General features: G+C 41.4%; 1 protein-coding gene across 2 annotated transcripts in view; it reads left to right on the top strand.

The window, feature by feature from the left end:
• The window catches only part of SNTG2 (syntrophin gamma 2), a 272,584-nt gene extending 248,512 nt beyond the window's left edge, over positions 1–24,072 (top strand). For both annotated transcript variants that reach the window (XM_066640310.1, XM_066640309.1), the window contains exons 14-17: positions 3,431–3,640; positions 12,420–12,512; positions 16,895–17,005; positions 23,941–24,072. In XM_066640310.1, the coding sequence (XP_066496407.1) occupies positions 3,431–3,640; positions 12,420–12,512; positions 16,895–17,005; positions 23,941–24,072 (546 nt within the window). The remainder of the gene's footprint in view (positions 1–3,430; positions 3,641–12,419; positions 12,513–16,894; positions 17,006–23,940) is intronic.
• Positions 24,073–25,000: the final 928 nt, after the last annotated feature.

Below are 25,000 nucleotides of genomic sequence, written 5' to 3'. Positions count from 1 at the left end.
ATGCATAGGGCCAATCTAGAACAGATCTCTCTTGCTCAGCCATGCAGATTAGCCTTGAGGTAGCAAGACATAAATGTATAATTACTACAGTTTCAGGCTTCTATACTAAGGTTGCAATCCTGTCCACACTTGAAAATATGTCACACTAAAGTAAGTAGGACTTATTCCTGTGGACACATGCATAGGGTTGTGCTGTTAGTTTTTCTACAGATGGAAGGAACTTCCATTCACACAAGAGAGATGGATTTTCGCCAATCTCCTTTTAATATTGTGCCCTAAACAGCTCTTTTCAAATTCAAAACAGAATTTTGGCAGACACAGAAGCTGTGCAGGGGGACAGCGGGAAGGTTTGCTTTCCGTAGGAAATAAACAGTCCTTAGGGTAGTGACCTGACTAGCTTTTCTCCCATTGGGCTCTCCTTCCATTCATGGAGGAACCTTCTGTTGGTAGAGGCAGCTCCTGACAGTAGAACAAGTTGAGATACTACCTTTAATATTTAACTGGCAGATTAATCATCTGAAGCAGTGGATCCCAAACTGTGGGTTGGAACCACCATTGAGTCACAACTTGGTTTTTGGTAAGTCGCAAAACTGACAAGCTGATAGCTGACAAGGAAAATCTATCAAGCCTCATGGAAACTGCATGTTCACTCATGAGTAGGCAAACATGTCTCATTACCCCATACCGTCAATAATCACACCAGACACAGGCTTGACTTTATTAACTATTTAATACCTGAGAAAAAACAGCAGGGCACTGACTTAACAAATTGGTATGCAGGGATCTGGTTGGGGGAAATGGCCTGACCATCTCCCTCCCCCAGGATGTAAAAGGGCGTACAATCTGACTCCTGGCACCACTCAGTCAATTACTAAGCATGCCTTGACCCTCACCTGAGGGTCAAGGCAGCTGGATAGCTCAGCCCAAAGGTTAACCCTGAATGAGCTTCACCTATTCCAGGCTAGGGGTTTGCCAGCCAGCCTCTTTAAGCCGGTCAAGCATCATGGAGTGGTTACCCTCCATGGCTTACCCCTAACCTTTGCTTACCTCAGATTGCACACCGAAGCCTAAGGCCTACCTACCCAAATCTCACATGACCCTGCCAAGTGACTGAATCACCTAGTTAATCCTCAGTCTATGGTTGGCAAAAAGAACCCCCACACTAAGCCAATCCATGCAAGAGCAAAAATTTCTTACCCAATTTTCAAAGAGTGGCCAGATAATCTTGGAATAATGAAGGGCAGACAGGAGGGGGACACAGTCTCCAGCCAAAATGAGCTGGTTGGGAGACAAACTCACCCAACCATCCCTCCCAGGCCTATCCTCAAGGCCTGGTGCCCAATCAGGCTTTAGAAGCCTATGCCAGGCTGCAGAAGCTGGAGGCGGTGCAAGATTGTCAGTGTGCAATTACATGCCAACACAATTTTGTTTCAAAGGGCAGGCTGAGAGGAACGCAACACCTCCAGAATAGTCCCAATCAGATGAACACAGACCCCCAAAAAACACTTAAGAAGGAAATCTCCCCCTCCTCCACTTACAAGGAAATTGTATTGAGCTCTATGGAAAGCAAACTGAGCCACACATGCGCATTACTTGGGAATAGATGAATGTGTCTCTGCTCTTATCGAAGGCAAGGCAAAGGGAGATGCAAGGTCACCAGTGTGGTCCCAATCCAGCAATCATGGAGCTCAACAAATGTTTCTGAAGGTGGTTCCCCCCCCATAGCAAAAAGAATAGAACCAGAGGCTGGAGTGGCTGGTAAAGTGAAACTTTTTGTTTTACTCTATTAAAGCTAGATGGGACCTGATAAAGCTGAGGTTCTCAAACTGGGCCATTGCAATGCCCCTGCCTGAGAGCCTCAACCCCTTGCCCTTTAAGTGTCAGAGGAAGGGGAGAAGCAGCAACAGGAACCCCACGATGGCGTAGCTAATGGAGCGAGGGGGGGCGTGTTTTTATTTACAGAGAGCTGGTGCAAGGTTCAGGAGTTCCACAGGGCTCCTCAAGTCTTAGAATACTGAGAAAAAGCTATTGCAATTGCGAACCAGAAGTGGTTTGTGATCACTTTTTTTCAACATTCTAAGACTCTGGGAGCCCTGCAGAGGGCTGCGCAGGGCTCCCCACAACTCTTGCAGCTTGCAGAAGCCCTCAGTAAGTAAAAACACCCCCGTTAGCGATGACTTTGCCCCCTCTCCCACAAAGACTTGTGATCATTAGGAAAGGTATTGAGAACAAAACAGCTAATATTATAATGCCGTTCTACAAATCTATGGTAAGGCCACACCTGGAGTATTGGGTCCAGTTCTTGTCGCCACATCTCAAAAAGGACATAATGGAAATGGAAAAGGTGCAAAAGAGAGCGACTAAGATGATTACTGGGCTGGGGCACCTTCCTTATGAGAAAAGGCTACGGCGTTTGGGCCTCTTCAGCCTAGAAAAGAGATGTCTGAGGGGGGACATGACTGAGACATACAAAATTATGCATGGGAAGGATAAAGTGGATAGAGAGATGCTCTTTACACTCTCACATAACACCAGAACCAGGGGACATCCACTAAAATTGAGTGTTGGGAGAGTTAGAACAGACAAAAGAAAATATTTCTTTACTCAGTGTGTGGTTGGTCTGTGGAACTCCTTGCCACAGGATGTGGTGATGGCATCTGACCTGGATGCCTTTAAAAGGGTATTAGACAGGTTTCTGGAGGAAAAATCCATTACAGGTTATAAGCCATGATGTGTATGTGCAACCTCCTGATTTTAGAAATGGGCTATGTCAGATGCAAGGGGGGCACCAGGATGCAGGTCTCTTGTTATCTGGTGTGCTCCTGGGGCATTTGGTGGGCTGCTGTGAGATACAGGAAGCTGGATTAGATGGGCCTATGACCTGATCCAGTGGGGCTGCTCTTATGTTCTTAGACTTACCTCAAGAGTTTTACTCCCGAGAAATTTGAAAACCCCTGTGATAGAGATTTAAAAAAGTGGGTTCTGGTGTGAAAAAGTTTGGGAACCATTGATGTAAAGGAATAGTCAGTTGATGTTAATGAAATTCTAATTGGTGAAGACACGTTTCGATTGGTGGGGGTGAATGCTAGGAGTATTCCTGTTAACTTTTCAGGTGATTTCTCATTGGGGAAAAAAGGAAAAAGATGTCATTCCCTTCTAAAAATGAATGAGAGCTTTTGTTTTTCAGATTGTAAGATCTTTCACATATCCATCAGCATCAAAAGATGCCTATGCTAATGGGTTCTAACATAACCTAGAAACATACTTAATCACTTGAGCAACCAATTAAATTAATGAAAGTGGCAGTGCTTAGTCAACTAAAAATTCATTGTCAGCCATACTAATTACATTAGCAAGAATTAAAAATGGGTATATAAATTTTCAACACTCATTTGTGATAAAATATTCCCTACCAAAATGTGTCTTTCAGCTCTGGCTTAATGATGATTGCTGGCTACAAGCAAACTTATACTTAGGTATTCACCAAGACTATGAGCTTGAAGATCAGAGACCATATTGTTTCAGTGTTGTGGTTGGACGTGGCAAGAGCCATTATTTCAATGTGGAACTGGGGAATGACCTGGCAGTATGGGAGAAATCGTTTCAAAGAGCCATTTTTTTGGAAGTGCAGAGAACAGGGGTAAGTAATACAAAGCACACATAATGGGCATGTTGCAATTTCTGTAAATAGAATCGACTTTCAAACGCATTCTGAATTTGGTATTACAACAACTCTTTTCAAGCTCTGAAGAGTTGCTAGAACTGCTATTCTAGAACTGCTATCCCATTCAAAAATGTAAAAAAAAGACCTTGTTGTCCTTAATTTTAGACAATAGTTTTAGAATTTTTAGAAGATCAGTTCTTCTTGTTGTCCTTAATTTTAATAGCAGTTGATATTTTCATGTGATACAGTGAGATAATGATCTGTTTCAGTGAGGTCAACTCTGGGGGTTTTAGTCAAGTTAAAAGGTTAAAAAAGGAAAAATCAATTAAATGGGGTGAGGGGGAGAGTGCTGATACATGGCCTTTTGTCTGATTAACAGCCCAATCCTGTGTTCCCAGCACCCAGGGCTTCAGCGGTGCCAAAAAATGGCTGCTGCTGCATCGTGCTCATGTTGTGGGCAGCACCGGCAGCTCCTTGGGAGAAGGACTTTTGTCCCCTTCCCCCAGGTAAGCCCAGTATTGGGACTACTCAATTCTATGGCAGGCAGCCCAATTCTATGGCCAGCAGCCCAAAACAGCAGCTCAGGATCCAGTGGATCAAAACTCCATCGATCCTGCCTCCCCCCTCCTGCCCCGCTTCCTCCTCCCAGCCCTCTCCCCACCCTCTGCCCACCTTCCCCTACTCCAGAACACCTCCTCCCTGCCTCCCCCACACCCCCACCTACCTCTCTGCTGCCCAGCAGTCCATGCAACTGCCAAGCAGCAAAGCTCAGGTGCTCGACTGGTGCTAGCCCAGCACCAGCTAGCACTGGCAGAGCACCAGCGCTAGGACCCGCAAACGTGCCTTACGGCACATTTATGACAGTGTGCGCCGGTGGTGAGGCAGCATGCACTGCATAGGATTAGGCCCTTAGACCATCTTTTTGTAAAGATTGCAAGTCACATGCTTCTGGGGAATATGTAAGCCTGATACAAAGCAATAGCTCTCTGCTGTTGTTCTTCAGGCCCACTGGAATATATCAAGATAACACTTTTGGGAGAGTCCTCCCAAGTGAGCTGGGAGAGGAAAAACCAAAATAGTTGTTCTTCCCTTCACACTCGCTATTGGAGAAGGACTGGCAGTGGAATCCTTTGCATGTAAGTTCAATGGGACTGAGATCAATGGAATGTACTCCCAGGTCAGTGTGTATAAGATTGCAGCCTTATGCAGATTGCAGCCATATGTAAATTCTCCTGGTCAAGTACAAACTAGCATAAAAGTGGGCTTATTCATGAATAGGAGAAGAAATTAGAAAATGAATAGGAAAAGAAAAGAGTAAAAAATAGTTTGGTAACAGAAAAGTTTTCTTCAAGGGACTCAGTAGTTCACTTTCTCTCAGATTATCAATCACTAATTCTGTCTATTCCCAATAACCTTATAACAATAAGAATCAATTTCTAGGCATGACTACTCAGACATAAGTCCCACTGTAGTCAATGGGACTTGCTCCCAGGTAAGTGTGATAGGATTGCAGCATAATGTCCCAATCATATCCCCAGCCATTATTGCTGATGCAGCCATGGTGACATACACTGCATCCAATTGCAGGGAAGACTACTCCTCGAAGTAAGGGAACTTTTATTTCCATACCCCAAAATAAGTCCCCTGTTGCCCTATATGCCTCCTTGGGTCTGCACCAGTTCTTTGACTGGTGGAAGTTCATGTGGACCCAAGGAGGCATGTTTAGGCTGGATGGGGGACTTAGCATATTCCTTTGCCTTTGCGGTTCCTTTGCCTCCAAGATCCACCCCCTTCCTTCCCCTGACATGTCTCTCAGTGGCTCTAATATGGTGAGCCAATTATTTGTAATATTTAGTAATCTAAAAAGATGTGCCAGGGTTTTCTTGGTGTGGCTCCAGAGGGTGGAAAGGTCAGCAACACACCCCAAGTCAGCAACATGACCCAACCGCTCTTCCATTCTCACTTTGCTTGAAGCATCCGTAAAGGTCATTAGCAGCACGAACAAATTCTGTATTTGCACTTCGAGTCCTTTGTGATTTAGTGAAGGTTCATTGTCCAAGGCCTCTAGAATCCTGAAGCCAGCACACTCACATATGTGCCTCTATGTGCCTCACATATGCCTTCTATGTGCTTTATCATATGTGTAAGAAGATATTCATTTTCTTTAATTTTTTTTGCAGCATGTTTTTTTTGTAATCTTGCAAGTCAGTGCAAACTGTTTTGTACAGCCAATATATCTCAGCTCTTCAACCAAATAACCTAACTGTGACTGTCAGCATGAACCTCTGCAAATCTATATAAAAATGTTCTTTAACTGAATGTGTTGCCTTCCAAACTGAAATTCTTTATATCTGAAAGTTAATGTCCCACGACTTCTTAATCTGACTTCTCACACAGCAAACACGCAGGTGGCAAAGATCTATCTCTGACTATCTTGACTAATGTACTTTTCTTTTAACTTTATTGGCAGAAATATCACTTCCCTGCAGGTCTGTTTCAGAGTACTGTTGCTGATCTCATTTTCATGGCTTGTACTAATCATGTTCTTTTAACTGCCTACCCTGTTTGGAGATTATCAAATGCTATGCTATGCTATCATCTAGTGATACCATAAACAGCAAAGTAGCCTATATAAAATAAAACTGCAATATTTTTTCACACATACAAACATTTTGGAAACATTAACACACATACATTCTAACAGAGTGTCACAACAAATTGCCATGATTAATGTTAATGATTAACGTTATCAGCATGCACACACTCTCGTGTACACACACACACAAAAGTTGAATACTTGTAAAGGTTTTTAATGTAATTTCCAGGCCATGAGACTTTTACTCTGTTTTCTTATATTAGTCTAGGTAATGATGGAATATTATAGTAAGTAACTGTTTAAAATTGTACTTACATTTTACATAACACTAACTGTGCGTTTTTGTAGTCTGTTAATTCTGGTCAGACAATGGTGCGGTGCAAGCAAGCTGCACCACTTCCCTGCCACCCCTGTGAGCTAGTGAAGGGAGCCTGTGTACATAGCACAGAATACCAGGCAATGTACATGCCACCTTGGTATGCCTGCAGAATAGCTATCAGTGAGCCAGTGTAAATTAAATGAGAATGATTAACCTAGAAAATGAAATACTGAGAAGTATATGTATCTAGCTTTATACTGATGCTGTATCTAAATATAAAGACTGTAAACAGTGATTGAAAATGACATCTATTAAAGATTTCAACCTCTATCATTACTTTTCATGTAAATGAAATGTATAGGTAGGCCTTGGGCACACAAAGAGGAATGGATTTATATGTCTCTTTCCTCTCACCTGGTGTTCTGATGAAATGTAGCTGAGATGTGAATCCTAGTTGAGAGGTGGGGAGGTTGTCATGACAGTGGAGCGCACAGTACTCCAGCAGATCTTGCAGATAGGATTGGGCCATTATTCTGTCTCCAGTGTTGGCTAGTCAAAGCTCCTGAGTGGGTTACAAACAAAGCATGATGGTAGTATGCTGCCTCTGCACACAAATATTCTGTCCCAACTATCGTAACTAACAGGTACCAGTTGACATAACCTCCATGGATTTGTCTACTCAGTTATACTAAGGCCTTTTGAGTTAATTGCCTTCTCCACGTCTTGTAGTAATGAATTTTGCATCTTCAGCAGTGTTACATCCTTCTTAGCTTGGTTCAATAGCAGTTGCATCTCATCTTAAGCACGTAATTGCTGGTACAGCAAATGTTAAATTCAGGCAGGAACTAAAATAGCATTATACCTCTTTTTGAAAAGATATTCAATCAACTCCCTAGGAAAGCAAAACAAAATAAAAACTTTGTATAAATTCAAGTGAGATATTAATAGCAGTTAAATTAGACTAGATTTATGGAGTCATTAAAAGATAATTATCTGTTTGTTACCAGAAGAACGACTTTAATTACACAATTAAGGCTCAGATTGTTTTTATTATGTATAGGAACATATAACACTTCCACTATGCATGGTCATTTTTTTTGTTATGCCATTAAATCCAGTTCACTTTGAATCTAATTTAGAAACCCCAAACCTTAAGGAGCAAATGAATAGATCCATGTGTCTATGGAACTGTTAAACATTTTTGTAGCATGAAATTCAAAAACAAAGAGCAACAATCTTTGCCCCACCAGAAAAAGGAAAGGCCTTTACTATTAGGCATACAACCTAAGGATTACAAGTTTCTAGCATGTTAATAGTTTATTATTCACTGGCTTTCCTGGAGGGGGGCAAAACGCTTATTCAGGTGCCTGAACACCCATGTAAAGCAGTCCTTTCCCCTCCCTGCAGAGCTATTCAGAGCAAGGAAAGCGAATCAGAGGCTTCTCCTCCGCTTTGCTCTCCCTGCTCTGAATGGCTCTTCAGGCAAGGGAGAAGGGCCCCGACACTGGCATTCAGGCACTGAAACACTTAATGTTTTGCCCCCCTCCAGGAACACCAGTCCTTCTGTTATAACGCATTAATCTCTTCTGTTAATGGGTATCTCCTGCTAACAAAGTTAGTAAACATTTACCCCAAAGGTCTCAGTGTTTACTTCTTACTGTTTCTGTCTTCCAGTGGGTGAACGTTACACTGTGCTTCATATTCATGTTTTGTTTAGACCGGCAATGGAGGGTGCTGAGTTGTATATTACTGCTCATACTCATTACCATTTCAGAGAAAAATTGAAATAGGCTTACAGGGTAGGTTTTTGCCATGTGTTAATTTTAGCAAGATGCAGGAAATCAACACAAATAAAGATCATAGAGGCTGAGTTTGAAATTGATTTGCCCTGTGATCAGGCAGGCTTACTTGTAAAGCTGCTTCTAATAGGCATAATGAGGCTTTGTGTGAAAAGATGGAAAATCAGCAGTGAAGAACATCAGAAGCAATTTGAAAGGACAGAAATGTTATAGCAGTTTTCCCACAGTGGGGTACCTGGGCCTCAAGATGCTCTGTGAGCTTACTGGGAGCACATGGAGGGATGATGCAAATTGGGGCTGATGTTCTTTTATTTTATTTTTCAAGTCAGCTGGGTTCAGACTACAGCATGATAGATTGAGTTCTTGGTAGAGGGTTCATGGTAGAGGCCCGATTCTTATCCCGCCATGGTCCAAATCAAAATTGTATCCCCACTCCCCACAGCTGCTGTTTGCACTGGGAAAAAATTATCATTGGAAGCAGGTAGCAGTTCTGGAATAGTGTCCATTCTACCTGGAACTGTGGCAAGGGCAGAGGGTTAACCTCCTCCCTCCACATGCCACATTCCTCCTCTGATCTGGGGCAGGTGGGAGGCAATCCAGCTGTTCGGTACTGAATGAAAAACAAGCACACTGTTGACATACAATCTAAGGCTTTCGTGGCCAGTATCTCTGTTGTTGCAGTTAAAAGTATCCTGGATTAAAGACCACAGTTTAGTTAAAATGTCTGCTCCTAACATTTCACCTGCATCTTTGGTGGCCAGCAATCAGTTCGCTACCAGCATTTATAGTCTGATTTCTCCTGACAGAGAAGGAAGGTTTTGAGTGTTGTTGTGCTGACTAACCTTTGAGAATACCCACCAAAGATGTGCCTATCCATGAGGTCAACTGAGGCAGTTACCTCAGGCAGCAGATTGGCAGGGGTACACATCTCTGACCCCCCATTCACTACCACTTCTCTTCATCCTCTCATTCCTTGGATTGGAAGAGCACAGTAAGGCACATCACCAAGTAAGGGGGGACATGATTTGGCACACCACCTCAGGTGCTAGGAGATCTTCGGCAAGCCATGTCTCTCAATGAAGATTTTATTGTGAAAAACCCCTTTATATACTATTTCAAAAGGCAAATTACTGCTTCAATAGCATTCCAATGTCATAAACTAGTTTAGTATGATTCCCTAAGAAAATCCATGTTTCTGCAAATTATGAAATATTTCACAGTTTTTAAAATAATGTTTTTAAGTAATATATATTAGTAGGTTGTTGACAATTGATCAAAATGAGTAACTGTCAGCATATTTGCATTCTGAATCAACTTCTTGTTGGTATAATACTCTGAGTATTAAGCCCCAGTGAATCTAATCCTGGAGTCCCTAAAATGTGGAACTTAAATGGTTTTGTTTAAACATAAAAAGAGCTTCACTGTGCCTTAAACATTTTCATCCAGTCTTAAGATGGCAGCAAATTAACATTTGTAGAGGCAAAACAAGAGATCTGAGCTACATAATTAACTCTCCAATTGTCATTCAAGCTGCTTTGACATCTAGTTTAACAAGAGAGCAAAGAAACAGATGCTAGATTAAAATGTGGAAAAGTTTAGAGGAAAGTAGGAAGATAAAAGGGCAGCAATTGCTATGAGGCAGTCATCACAAAGAATGGAGCTTATGAAGCTTGTTAGACGCAATCTTAGAATTTAAACCAGCGTGGCTGACCTAGCCTAGTTCCGATATTCATCCTGATTGGAAAGAATTATCCTTGATGGAGAAGAGCCCTGGTTGAGGGAATGTGTCCACCGCCACCACACAAATGGTATGATGTACAAATTGGGTAATCACAGGATTCACCTAATAAGATTCACTCTTGTCAAAAAGGCTGGAAAGAGCTTGGATTCCGAATCACATTTTTTTGTGGAAGCAAAGTATATGTGACAACATTTATTTAATGGTTGGAATTCATTTTTTTCAAGGCTCTAAGTTCTCTTTTGTTTATGCTACAAGTCACAGTCCAATCCTAAACTGTGCTGTTGCAGTCAGGTCACATGACTGAATCAAAGCAGCTTAGAAGTAGGCTGGAGGTCACCTTGGGGTAAGGGGATATTTTTCCACTTACCCCAAGTAAAGCCCCAGCCACCTCTGTGGAGCTATACAGCTGACGCAAATCCAGGATGGCTGTGTAGGGCTGCCAAGGACAGGAGTTAGAATGTGACATGGGCATCAGCACCACCAGTCCCACTCCTCTCCCAGGCCCAATCCTTTCTCTGTTCCACCTTCCCCTGCCCAGAAACACCCATCCCTGCCTGCACACTGGCCTCCCACCACCCTCCTGCCCCCCACACCACCCCGCACACACTTGCCTGTGCTGGCCACTGCAGGGGTCAGATCCAGCACAGCTGAGTTAGCACAGGACTCTGTGCCAGCCCAGCCAGCTCCTGAGTAGGTGTAAACATGTCTTATGGCACATTTGCGACAGTTGGAGTTGGCGCAGGGAATACATGCTACTCATCAATGTAATGCAATATGCTACTCTTGACAGTGCGAAAGGAAAATAATATTTATACCATTACATCTTGTTGTCATGTCCTAGTTAGCTCTGTTTTCCAGATTATCTTGCAAACTAATGTTTAAATGGCAACATTGGAACACATTGTGCAATCTTTTACAGGGAATTTTTCATTATTTGCAAACGACATGAAATGGATGGCTTTCCCACTTGGTTTCTTCCATCCAACTCTGGTTTTCTAAAGCTGAGTTCATATAGTGATTGCTTTGCAGGCCGTTCTGTTCCACCTTTTTCTTCTCTACCGTCATTTCATTTTCATAAGCACGACAGAGCAACGGACGGGCAGCCCGATCCTGAACCTTGCGGCACAACCCTGCGCCACTGAGAACAGTCACAAACATGCCATAAGGCACGTTCATGGGGCTTACCGCCGAGCTATCACCGGTGCTAGCTCAGCGCCAACTGGAGCTGGGCTAGCGCCGGGCTAGCACAGGGCGGCAGTGGAACTTCCACAGCCTGGTGGTGGATGACACTGCGGGGCTGCGGAATGGCAAACGGGGACAGGGCATTCCGGGGAGGGGGGAGGCCAGCATGACGCAGGGAGGGGGGCGGGAAGGCCGGCGTGATTCGGGGAGGGGTGTGCCGGAGGCGGGCGGGAGGAGGACCCGCAGAGCTCTACTCCGCAGGATCCTAGGCGCTCGTGAAGGCTGCGTGCCTTCCACGAGCACCTTTACTTTAGCGGTGACCTTTTGGTTGCCACTAAAGAGAGTATCCCTATTGCGGGGCTGCCTCCCTTACCTGGGGGAAGGGAAAGAACGTCCCCTACTCCTGAAGTGCCGTCCGCAGTAGCGCGGGAGGCACTGGATTCGGAAGCAGCCCTCACGATGCCGCCAAGCTGGGGCACCCTGGGCAGCTCAGGATTGGGCTGCCCATTAGGTTTGGGCTCTTACTATGGTTGGTTCCTGAGACAGTGCCTGTTTACAATTTTGTTCACTTACCTTCTGGCAACCATTTTCCTGAGCTGGTGTTGCAGTTGTGCTTCATAGCATAAAGTGCAATGTTTTAAAAAAATGTTTTTTAAATATAGCAATGCATTTACGTAAACTGCATGCTCACAATCATTGATAGTTAGATGGTGGGGGTATGAGAATCCTGTGTGTACCTCCAGACACCACCTCAAGCACCACCAGTGGTACAAGTGCCACTGGTTGAGAGACACTGGTATAGGCCAAATATCTGAAGTGGGGCACAGCCAATTCCGTCCATTTTTAGTTACTTTGCAAAGCTTTATATTGAGGATCTAACATTTTTCATCTTGTCACAAGTATACATTTTTATACTCATTCCTCACCATGCTTACTTGGAAGGAAAGGTCATTCATTTCAGCAGGACTTACTAAGTAAGTGAGCATTGGATTACTATTCTAGTTTGATGCTACATAAGCCTGTGTTAGCCACTAACACTTTAGAAAGGTATTACCATAGAAAACAAAACCAAAAAAATCTTTTATATATATATATTTTTTTTCTTTATTATTTTCCAGTCTAAAACCTATACATGTAGCTGGCAAGGAGAGAGCTTGTATCTCACCTTAGACTTTGCTCTGGGATTCACCTGCTTTGACACGAAAACCAAGGTAGGAAGAAGCTGAAAACAAAACTGTACATGTATTTTCTGTTATGAAACATTTCTACAGGTATCTTTGGAAAACAGAAAGATTGTGATGCCTTTTCTGCTGGTGGAACACTTGGGAGGAATCCAATCAAAAAGCTTAGAGCCAAATTGAAAACCTGCTCAGTGACAGCAATGGCATCCCAAACAATGCTTTGATGGTGGAGTGCCACCCAGAGGAGCTGTTTTGGGTGGCGATGGGCTTGTGATAGCCAGGCTAATGAAGCCAGGCTTCATTAGCCAGGCTAACACTTGACAGTCCACTGCCATAAGGTTGCAGGGCATTTCTCGGATAAAAACATTTCCATCTGTTTTCATTTAGAGGTACCATTACTAGCCTGGTGCCTTTCATGGAAGCATCTAATGCGTCTGCTTCTTTTGTTTTGTGAGATCCATTTCAGTTATTGTTGCTTGTGGTGAGTTCCTGCAGAGGTGTATCCAGCAACTTGCTTCTTGACTTTTGCTCTCTTGGCTGATGAAGGCTAGTTGGAAAGTGAATCCCGTCCCATAATAATCTGCAGCTCAGAGAGATGTCATTCTTGTTAAGAGAAGCTGCGGCACACCCCGTTTTTTAAAAGTTATGTCAGAACATCTCATTTTAGAGATATTTTTAACTTCTGGTAATTGGATCAAGTAGTGGAGCAGCAGGAAGCGACAAAGCAGCGCCAGGTTTCATTCGTTCATTCGTTCATTTGAAAACATAAGGGGGTTAAAAATGGGGTTAAACTTTTGTGCATGTTCCAAGCAAATGCTCACAAAAACTCAAGACTTTGCAAGTAGTTGATTCAAATACTTATAAAGGCTCAGAAGTGTTTGCAATGAGGAAAAGGTTGCCTTTTTAGTGCTTCTAAATATCTTAGCAGTATTTGTTATGGTAGACCATGAACTGTTCTGATCTGGATCAAGGGGTTTGGGCTTGGAGTTTATTCTTTAGTGGTAGCATTGCTCATTCATTTCTAAATCAGTGCTGTAACATTATGGACAGAGCCTATTCAGTTCTGTTAGACATTAATCTGAACACAATCAGCCCCAATCCAGCAGCATTCCACTTTGGTGTTTTGACCTGCTTGGATCTGCTTCATTCTGTCAGTTTCTATTTTCACAGCCAATTGCAGCTAGGATGGGGTGGGAGGGGGAAGAGGAAACAAAGACAAAGGAAATTTTCCAGTCATATCAGACTCATACTCACCAAAGTGTTAATCCCTCTAGGACAGTGTTTCTCAAACTGGGGGTTGGGACCCACTAGGTGGGTCACAAGCCAATTTCAGGTGGGTCCCCATTCATCTCAATATTTTATTTTTAATATTTTAGACTTGATGCTCCCATGGTATGTGACTGCATTTGGGAAAATGTTACAGGTCTGTACTTTTAATAGGCCACTATGTATATTCTTTTAACAATGATAGTCAATGGGACTTACTCCTGGGTAAATGTGAGTAGGATTGCAGCCTAGGATTGTTAAAAATTGTCCTGCTTGATGATGTCACTTCCAGTCATGATATCATTTCAGTGGGTCCTGACAGATTCTCATTCTAAAAAGTGGGTTCCAGTGCTAAACATTTGAGAACCACTGCTCTAGGATAGGGGTCTCTAAACCCCAGCCTGGGGGCCAGATGCAGCCCGCAGTGAGCCTCTATCCGGCCTCTTGTCCCCTGAAAGCTTCTGGCCCACTCGACTGAACATGACCAGAGCTGTGCTCTGATTGCATCTGGAAGGTGTTCTGAGGGCCTGAGAGGCTGAGTGAATGAGCCCACTCATTCATTTATTCATTCATCTAAGTTCCATTTCTAATTTATTTATTTAAATTTTATATTTAAATTTTTTCCGGCCCTCAGTACTGCACCAGATATGTCGTGCGGCCCTCTGACCAAAAAGTTTGGAGACCCCTGCTCTAGGAGATTAGGTTTCATGTTTAGCGTTTGCTGTGAAATTAAAACATTGTTTTTAGAAGTTTTTTTTCCAATTTCTGCTGAGCATATTGGGTTGACTTTTTTTCTATAGTTATTTCATTATATTTCTATGATTATTTGTATGTCACCTTGAACAATTTCTTGTTGTAAAACAGAACAAAAGTTGTATATGTAAATAAACTTGGCTTTGATTGATCCTATAAAATCACTTTGCTTTTGTTGATAGCTCAAAAATCAGATGCAGGCATCCCAGGGCTGGAGAAAGGGCATAACTGGTACCCTTCCACCAGTGCTGGGATCTGTTACAGTAGCTATTTCAGACTTCCTCAGTGTTCATGTGTCAACTTGTTAAGTAAGGGCTGTCATCCTATTAAAGAAATGTTAATCATGTGAATTTTTGTGGATTAATTCTTCAGTTGATTAATTTCACCAAGTTAATCATGGATTGTGGTTCTAAAGAGAAAAGAGAACACAGTTCTTCTGTTTTAAAATACTGCATTCAGCATAATTGTATAAGAGGCATCTCTTATTCTCTCACACACTGGACACCATACTTCTTTTTAGTGGCACCTGTTGCCTGAAATTTTTATCAGTATTTATATTAAAGATAACTTGAAACATTTAAAAGTCTGCTGTCCAATTAAGAGCCCAAGCGTATGCATGTTTACTCAGAAGAAAGTCCCATAATATTGAATGGGGTTTACTCCCTGCAAAGTGTGGATGGGACTGCAGTTTAATTGAAGGTATATTTTTAGTTGATCCAAATGTTTTAACTGAATAATCAAAGGAACTAATTTACTAGACATTGAATCCCTAGAAATAACAGTGTTGGCCAGTTAATTGCACTGACTATATGTAGTGCGTTAAGTTCAAAACTTTTAAGAAGTAAATCAAGCTGCTATTTACATAGCATGCACAGTTATATAATGAGTACAAAATGAATTTTTTTTTCTTTTAAAATCTTTGAAAGGTACCAAAAATATAAAATGGAGGTATGTTTAAAAGCTAATGGAAACCTGGCTACATATATCAAGTAAGACCTTTTCAAACAGTTCAGATTAGATTTTACAACTGCAAATTTGATTTAAGGAGAGAAAGCTTACCTCATCTCAAATTAGCCAATACATTTTCAGTCAGAGAGAGAAGATTATTACATCTACATTACCTCTGTCAATATTTAATGACAAAATCAGAAAACTTGTTCAATAAATATTGCACTGACTAAATCCATTTTTTTTGGAAAAAGCTGTGAACTGCTGAACCACAGCGGTGAGCTCAAATTGATTAACTGATGGGAAGAACAATTTTTTTAACAAAACTGGAAGAAAAAAAATACTTCAAGGTTCTCTGTCTTGTGACCTTAAAGAAAAAAGATGGGAACATATAGAGGGATGCATCGTTCTGACTGGTTTATAAGCTTTTCCCCCATGTTTAATATTTGTTGTGAAGGATCTCTGAGACAAAAGCATGTTCACATAGACATGGTTCTAATCCATACAAAATTCTCTTCCCCCCCCCACCTTGTCCCATTTATCACTCTTGTCCTTCAGTGAACTTTTGGTTGTCACAAGTATGTTTTCAGGGGGCTTCTAGGCATCAAGACTTCTTTGGGGACCATTTCCTCAGACTAAGGCTGAAATCCTATACACGCTTCTTAGGAGTAAGCTCCAGAGAAAATAATGGGACTACTGAGTAGATACTCGTATGTATAGGATTGAGCTGTCAACAGCCATGCGAATGAGACTGTCATCCTTACCAAGCCAGGGCACTATTTAAACCCAGGGTTTAAATTATTTAAACCACTGTTTATGTGAGTTTTGGGGTTTTTTTTTTTGTTTGTTTTTGTTTTTGCATTTATTTAAAACTTCTCAAAAAGAAGTCTGGCTCCAGGTTTGAGGGTTCCTCAGTCAGGCAACTGCATTAGGACACCCTCCTAGCCATGGTGGCAGACATGAAGGTGGTTGTAGAGGTCATGTTGCTATATGGGGAGAAAAAACATGGTAAGCAGCAGCAAGACCAAGGCTGTTACTGCTGCTGTCCTAAGAATGAAAGGGAGCAGTCCAGTCAGTGGCTGCTGGTTGCTGCCTGGTCCAATTTTCCCAATTTGGCAGTTGCCCAAAGGTACCTTGTCCTGACTCTGGCAATAAAATCCACACTCATATAAGGTCACAGGAAGTGTGAAGCAAATACTACATAAATTGTTTGTCCACATGGTGGTGTTTGAAGGCCAGTGATTAAAAAAATGTGTTCTACTCATATTGTGTATACACTCCTATTTCGCATTGTATTTCTTTTATTGCACCCCACATTTCCAAATTATAGGCCTCCATTGCTTATTTCTATTGCCTGTTTTACTTCTGGCCCAAATTGTTCAGTGTTATATCCATTCTGGTGAGGTAAATCATAAAAATGTTAAGTATCTTCCATTTCACTGCAGAATGTCCTCTGGAGATTTAAATTCTCCCAGCTCAAAGGGTCTTCTGATGATGGAAAAACTCGAGTCAAACTGCTTTTTCAGAATACAGAAACCAAGCAAATTGAGACAAAGGTGGGTGCCGCATGAAATAGCATTAAATTGATATCAGGGAAACCTAGATTTCTGGATCATATTGATAGCCTCTAGCCTTGCACTGTCTCTTTTGTGTTCCATAAGCTGGGTCATGAATAACCATCCAATATTGCTGTCAGGTTTATTACACCTCTTTGTGACTATGCTGAAGTGAGCTTTGATCACTGTGGTATACAATAATTTCAGGATATAATTCTCTTATGTGCTAGTGTTTTGCAGGCCAGCACAAGGACTTGATGCTAGGGACAAGAAACCACAGCCTTGAAAGAAAATCAACAATAAGTGATAATAAAAATGCTGATTAATTTAAAGAATACTTTAAAGAAAGAACACCCCTAAAGAACATTTAGAGATATGGTTTAGATATCTATAAACCATTTCGGAACTGTGTATTTTGTGCCAGGACTGTATATATTGTGCACAGTTATCACATTGTGTGCTATCACTGCACATAGTGAAAGGCACACATACACAAGTATATGCAATGGCATCACTAGAATTGGTGTCACCCAGTATGCCAATGGTGTCACCCTCGTGGCCTTGCCCCTTCCAGTTTCATTCTGTTCCCATCTTCTAACGAGAATGGGGCCAGCTTTGCAAACCAGCGGCCCACTATGACGCTTCCAGACTGGCTGGCCGGCCACCCAAATCATTTTGGTGTTACCCCCTGGTGGTGTCACCTGGTGCAGTTCGCAACCCCCTTGTGACATCACAGTATATATGCACATGTACTTAGGTTGTATTAGGACATACATGCCCATGTCTACTATTGACTTAATGCAGGGGTGTCAAACTTGTTTCATACAGAGGGCCAAATAGGGCCATCATGCCTTCTGAGGGCCAGAAGTTATGTCATTAGGCAAGAAGTGATACATACCTAGTCACATACATACCAAGGTACATACCTAATCACATGAATTCTACATCTCAAAGCCACCCCCTCAGAACTGCTTTTCATCTGTTTATTTTCCTCCATCGGCAGAAAAGCAGCATAGGAGAGTGATACTGTTAAGAAAAATATCTTGCAGGAAAAAAGATAACAAGATAACATATACACACGAGCGCGTATGTCAGCTTCTGATCTGGACTGCAACTTTCTACAGCTGTATTGGTAAAACCAACAACATTCCTTGAGGATTGAATATTCAACTGAACATTGCATGCAGTTTGACCCAGGGAGGCAACACAATAATAACAGCCGAATTGCTGTGTCTATCTGATTCAAATGTTCACCTGGTCACTGATCCCATGCAGCTCTTGTAACTCATTCATCCTTACATAGATATTCATTGACTTCTACAAAGGTGTTTCAAATTTTCCCAAGTTGCATTAAAAATTTGAGCTTGTACAAATGCATGTGTGCATGTAGCTTTAAGATGCTGCCAGAAGCCCAAAATGAAAGATGATTGATTGGCTCCAGGGACAGGCTGACAGTAGCTTTCAAGACCTACTTTGGATTCAGCATCACTGCGAGGACACAGGAGAAAGTTGATAACCTCCACATTTATTATTGATGTAGTTTGTAATACAGCAATGACGGAGTCTGTGAAGGGACCAAAGGATTTACTGGAAAGGCAGATGGTGCTGGATAGGAAAGTGTAGCCAATAATGAGAAACACAAAATGTCATCAAATAATGCAAGTTTCATTCCCCTTGAGTAGATAAGCTAGTGAATGTCAACAGCAGCTCAGTACAGAAATATTGCAGCATTTATTGGCAGCAAAAACTATGGCCAAGTTTACCAAATCATTTTCCCTTAGTATATCTGTTTGAACTATTTCATTGCTTTCAGAGAATTCCACACTATCAACTTCAAATTTTACATTTCTGGTTTTGGGGCAAAGTTGTTTCCATTGGATACTTCTGTTAAAGAAAACTTGACCATGAAATAGGTCAAGGATGAAATAGACACTTCCCCAATCTTTACAGAAAACTAACCTACAGCATGCACCCTGCTCTCCCCTCCCCTTACTTGTCAAACTACCCTGAGTTTAAAACGCTCTTTGGCAATCAAGTATGAGGCTTCCTTAATATACTGTATATACTAAAATATATAATATCTGCCTGTACATATAGGCAAAATGTCCCCTTTCTCTCTCATATATGCAGGCAGGCAGGCAGGCAGACAAGACCTGTATAGAACAGTGTTTCTCAAACTGTGAGTTGGGACCCAGTAGGTGGGTTGTGAGCCAATTTCAGGTGGGTCCCCATTCATTTCAATATCTTATTTTTAATATATTAGACTTGGATGCTCCCATGGTATGTGACTGCATTTGTGGAAATGTTACAGGTCTGTACTTTTAACAAGCTACTATGCATATTCTTTTAACAATGATAGTCAATGGGACTTACTCCTGGGTAAGTGTGGGTAGGATTCCAGCCTAGGATTGTAAAAATTTTCCTGCTTGATGGTGTCACTTCCGGTCATGACAACACTTCCGGTGGGTCCTGGCAGATTCTCATTCTAAAAATGGGTCCCAATGCTAAATGTGTGAGAACCACTGGTATAGAAACATAAAACATAATTTATGAGAGAGTCAGAATTTGCTAACAATTGAAGAAAAAAACATGTATAGTGTCAGTTGCTGGAATCGTTCTGTATTTTTATGTATCTTATCTATAGCACATATATATTCTTTTCTTTCATTTTCTTTTTTTCTTTCTGTTGCTGTTTGTGCTTATGTTACATTATTTCAATGAACTTTTTTTTCTTTGCTTTCACTTTTGAATGCAAACCACAGAGATGTGTTGAATCTTCTGCTTTCCATGTCAACAATCCACATAATAAATTACGTGATTATCTGATATACATGTGTGCACCATGACAGGGATACGTTCTCTGATCCCCCTTGTTATGCAATTAGGCTAAGTGAACATTCAGCCCAATCTACTGCCTTTGTTATGTAAACAGACACTCCCTGCCAGACCCTAGCTGGCTGCATACACTACTGGAGATAGATTGCCTCTTCCTTGCATTAAGAGCCTCTCTGTTGTGTAAACATATACTCCGCTGCACGCTATGGGTGACCTGACTGCCTCATTAAGAACCTCATTGTTGTGCTTTGACCACGGTCGTATATGCGGTTTGTCGTTAAGTGAAAGGTTGTTAAGTGATGCACACCTGTATTAGGGCTCTCTTGTGCCATGCTGATCATTTGCATTATGGCAATCACATGAGACATGGTTTGGGTGGACATCATAGTATGGCTGAGCAGTTTCCAATCTTTCAGAGGCTATTTAGGCATTATTTGTGAATTCCTCACTGGCACTAGGTGTCAGAAATGTGCGGTAAGGTACACCAGCGACACCCTGCATCTAGTCAGTGCCAGTGCCAGTCCAGTACCAGTCAGCACTGAGCCCAGCACTGGATGCTGCCCAGAACTAGGTAAGAGCTCCGGGTGGCAGTGAGGGCTTGGGGTGGGGAGTCATTCTAGGGTGGGCGGAAAGTGGGGGAGGGCAGGGCAGGGGCAGGAACTGGGGCAGGACCAGCAGAACTCTGCCTTTTGGCCCAACACGGAGTCTCTCAACTCTGAGCCAGCAAAATAGCCAGTGCAGACTTGAAAAGCCCCATTGCGGGCTTAGGGATTTCCCTGGGGGAATGGGACAAAAGTCCCCAGTTGTCATGGTGTGATAGGATGCAGCAGTAGCTGCTTTGGTACGACTTTAGAATTGGGCTGTGGGCCAGTAAAGAGGCAGAATTGCATTCAAGACAACAATAATTTTAAGTAATTTTACAGGTTTTGATTACACTGCTGTAATATAGGAAAAGTTTTCAAGGTAAACACTGAAGGCTTTCTGATAGGAAAGTAGTTTCTTGATTAGTTTGGTTCCCATCAACTAGCCTTGAGTTACAAACATATTATGTGAAGAAATTTTGTGCAGCAGTATTTGTAAAATATGGTGGTTGCAAAGCCAGTTTGTGAACACTGTTTTGCGTGGAAGGCCATGTACTTCAATGTAACCAGTGTGTTTAATCAGTGCTTTCTTAGACATGGGACATTTTTCCTCTTAAAGTGAAAAACATTTATCTCCACTGAAGTGGTACCATGCAGACTGCATCAATAACAAGAACATAAACTAAACCAGATTTTCATGCTGTGATATATTTTCCATTGGTATAGCTAGTAGATTTGCAGGAAAATTGATGTTGCTTGGCAGAAGTAAAGCATGTAATTATATGATTAGGAAAGCATTTATAGACACTAACAGAAACCTTGCTTCCAAGGAGTGTGAATGCTGTCTTTTTAAAACCAAGAATTCTGAGAACACATCCTCCCAAATTAAATATATATTTAAATTCTCTAAAATAGATGCTGCAATTCGGGCCATGGAATCTGCAGGCAGAAATAGACTGCTTCTCCTTTCTGCCCATGTAAATGACTGCTTTAAGAGTAAACCTATGCCCCACATTTCCAGCACTCAGCATTGGGAGTAGGTATCATCTATATAACCATAATCCCTAACTGTGCTAGCTAGATAGTCTGGAATCCTCACATGTAGAAGAGTGGAAATAGCTCACTGGTTTACAAGGCCATCTCTAGATTAAGCCAGATTCTGGTATTACAAACCTATTATGATCAGCTGTGAAGGGACAGTTTGGATGAATGTCCCCATATGATCAGAAGGTATTTTAGAACTGGTAAGATACTTCAGGTGGGGGGCACGAGATGTGCTCATACAATTTCTAATCGTGCAACCTTGGACAGTATGATCTGAACCACTGTTCTGTTAAAGCATAGACACAAAGCCAAATAATTACTGCTGTAGACATTCTTCTTGGTAATATAAAAAGGCCCTTACAATCTGAAAGATGACAAAGTCCTGATTATCCTATCCCTTCATTTAGAAGGATGGCATTGAAATGATCAATGGCCTTTGTCTGGTGACTATTCCTTCAAGACACTGGCACTGTGTCATCCTAACATAGCTTGGGCCTGAAACAGTGGAGAGTCATGGTGGTTTGAATATTGGTAAAAGGGAGGGTAACACAAGTATCCAATCTGGAACCTGCTGGAAAAGGTTGCTAAGAGGTTCTAGCTTCTAAGTAGTTTCAAAACTACCAGGAGCTACATTGACCATGCCTGGTGATAAGTAATGCCTTCATGGATATATGCATCCCATCTGGTCAGTGTGTCCATCACTAATCACATCACTAATCAACAGTATAGAACATGCACTAAGGCTGAAATGCTATCCATACTTACCTAGGATTATGCCCCATAGACTATAATGGGACGTGTCTGAGTAGACATGCATAGGACTGGGGTAGACATGCATAGGAGATATATCTGAGTCTCCCTTACTCTCTCCTTACAGAGAAACTGAACTTGTGGGCAATGCATTGCCCACTTTACTACTACCAGTTGAAGCTTTCTTTCCTGAGTTCTCCATAAAAGCAACCTGTATTGATTTCAGAGAAGGATGGTATAAGAGCTTTTAAAAATAAAATAGATAACTTTGGGGAAAGCCTTATCAGTCATCATACCATACAATAATATTTGCACATATGCATATACTATTTGCATATAGACAATTATGGCTTGATACTGAAGGCCAGGGGCTGACAAGTCACTACAGGTGTCACTCATAAGTTTACAGCTAATAACTACCAGATATCTGGAATTGGCTCAGACCTGCAAATACTCATGACTGTCCCTACCAGTACATGAAAGTGGGCATTTACCTTCTTTCTCAAGGAACACAGACCTAGCTATTAACTTCTATCAGTCCTTGCTTCTGGTTGAAATTTTTTGATTTAACTTGATGCAATTTTTCTTGGTGGCTGATTAAAACCCCTTTGGGCAGGAGGTCTGGTCTAGAGGGTAGAGCCTCCATTTGCCTGAAGATTAACATCCACAAGGTCGCCAGTTTGAGGCCACCGGCACCGTGCGACCTTGAAGCAGCCAGCAAGCTGCAGCTGAGCTGTTCCATCTGCTCGGAGCGTGGGAGGATGGAGGCCAGAATGTTAAACCAGATCGGAGTGTAACATCTTGAATGTGGTGGTTCTTGAAAGAGAGAACCTTCTTTCAATTTGTAAAAATCCCTGCATGGATTTAATAAGCCTGCCTGTGTAAACCGCCTTGAATAAAGTCTTGAATAAAGACCAAGAAAGGCGGTATATAAATACTGTATATTATATTATATTATATTATATTATTATTATTATTATTATTATTATTATTTAAATCGGCCCACCCTGCTGACAATCCAGTCGTCTTTTCAAAACCCCTTTGGCTTCTCTCACGACTCATCAGGTGTTTTGCCTGAGGTAGAGCCTTCTGATTGACTGAAGTTTGCTTGAGGCAAAATCTTGTGACAGGCCTAGGGATGTTCCAAATGCCCTAAGAAACTTCTGCAGCCTTCACAAAATATTTTTGACTTTCCTCTACATTTTACCAAAGGCAAAACATCCCACTTCATTTCAAACTTTGCATTAAATGTCGGTGGCAGCAGTAATGCCGGGTGAAAGTTCTCCTTAATCTGCACATCCCTAGGCCAGCATCACCTTGCTAGCAACTCATATATAATTTGTCTCTCCAGACAGGAGTTAAACAACTATTAGAAAAGCAGCAGAGGGAAGCAGGTGCTTCAACTGAGCCCAGTGCCTGAAGACAGCACTGAGCAGCTGTCAGGAGACAACGCAGCTTGTAGGACATGTTTTCTCTTCTGTGGAAAATCTAAACCTCCATTTCTGTTTATAGCTTGCTCTCACTGGAGAAAGGCAAATGTTTTTAGAATCAGAGTATGAAAGAGTGATTTTTACTTAGAGGAAAATATGTGTATGAAATAATGGAACATTTGACTTGAGTTCCAGATTATGATATCAAATAAAATATTATTTATTGCTTTAATACATTTTTGGACTATAAAATATGCTTATTTCATCTTTTTTTCTTTTCTTTCTCTCCTTCCAGGAACTAGAATTTCAAGATTTGACAGCAGTTTTAAACTGTATTCACTCATTTATTGCTGCTAAAGTTGCATCGGTGGATCCATTATTTATAGACAGCCAGAGCCTTGCAAGAAAATATACCTACAGTAATTAAGAAAATTCTATGTTGTGATTATGACAGATAAATTATTTTCTTAAAGAAAAAGTTATTTCATGCACAATATTGCAATTCCATGTGATTTTATAAGAAATCTATAGTTGTGTTATCAATAAAAGTTACTAGTTTTCACATTTGATTCATCATTGTTAAATCTGATGAGTTGAGCATTTATTCAAACTGAATCAGTTTGTTGCCTTGCACCGAAATGAATATTTTCACAATATGATAAAATTGTAATCTGATTCTAAGTCTTAATCTCAAACATTGCACATAAGAAAATTTAATAATAATACCACGGGATCAGGGTTTTCCCAATCTCCAAATGATTTCATTGTCATAAGTGTTCTGTAAATTCTATTTACCTCGTCTACATTTAAAAGGCAGCAACTTGCATTCACAGACTGAGAATAGCATTTGTCATAAAGGGGTTGAGTATAATTAACTCATGTGGTTATACTAATGAATCTGAAATTCAAGATACATTTGGAAAAACAGATTAATCTTATTTCCCCAGTAAAAATGACCTGTTGCAAAGATCTGATATAAACAGTTTCAACATTAGCAACAACAATATTGATTTCCTGAAAATTCAGCAGGTGGTACTACTTTACTAACATTATGGCAGGTGACATTACTCAGCTGATTTATGCTAGACCTTATATTATAAACTTGTAAAGTATTTAAAGATTGAAAATCCCCCTTTGGAGAAAGAGAAGCATTTCATACTCATGGAAAGACTTAGAATGCAACCCAAGGTGTCCTTTGATATTTTTACAATATTTCCTCCCACTGTTGAAAAGGCCAGAGACTATGCAATTTAAAATATTACATGCTTTTTGGCAGTGGGCATTACCATAGTGATTACAGGTCATGCCTTGTTATCCACTGATTTGGCATCCCCTGATTTGACTCACCACTGATA

This window comes from Tiliqua scincoides, chromosome 1 (assembly GCF_035046505.1).
Source record: "Tiliqua scincoides isolate rTilSci1 chromosome 1, rTilSci1.hap2, whole genome shotgun sequence".
NCBI classification, from domain to species: domain Eukaryota; kingdom Metazoa; phylum Chordata; class Lepidosauria; order Squamata; family Scincidae; genus Tiliqua; species Tiliqua scincoides.
The sequence above is the reverse complement of the archived record's forward strand: the minus strand, read 5'-3'. Positions and strand labels throughout refer to the sequence as shown.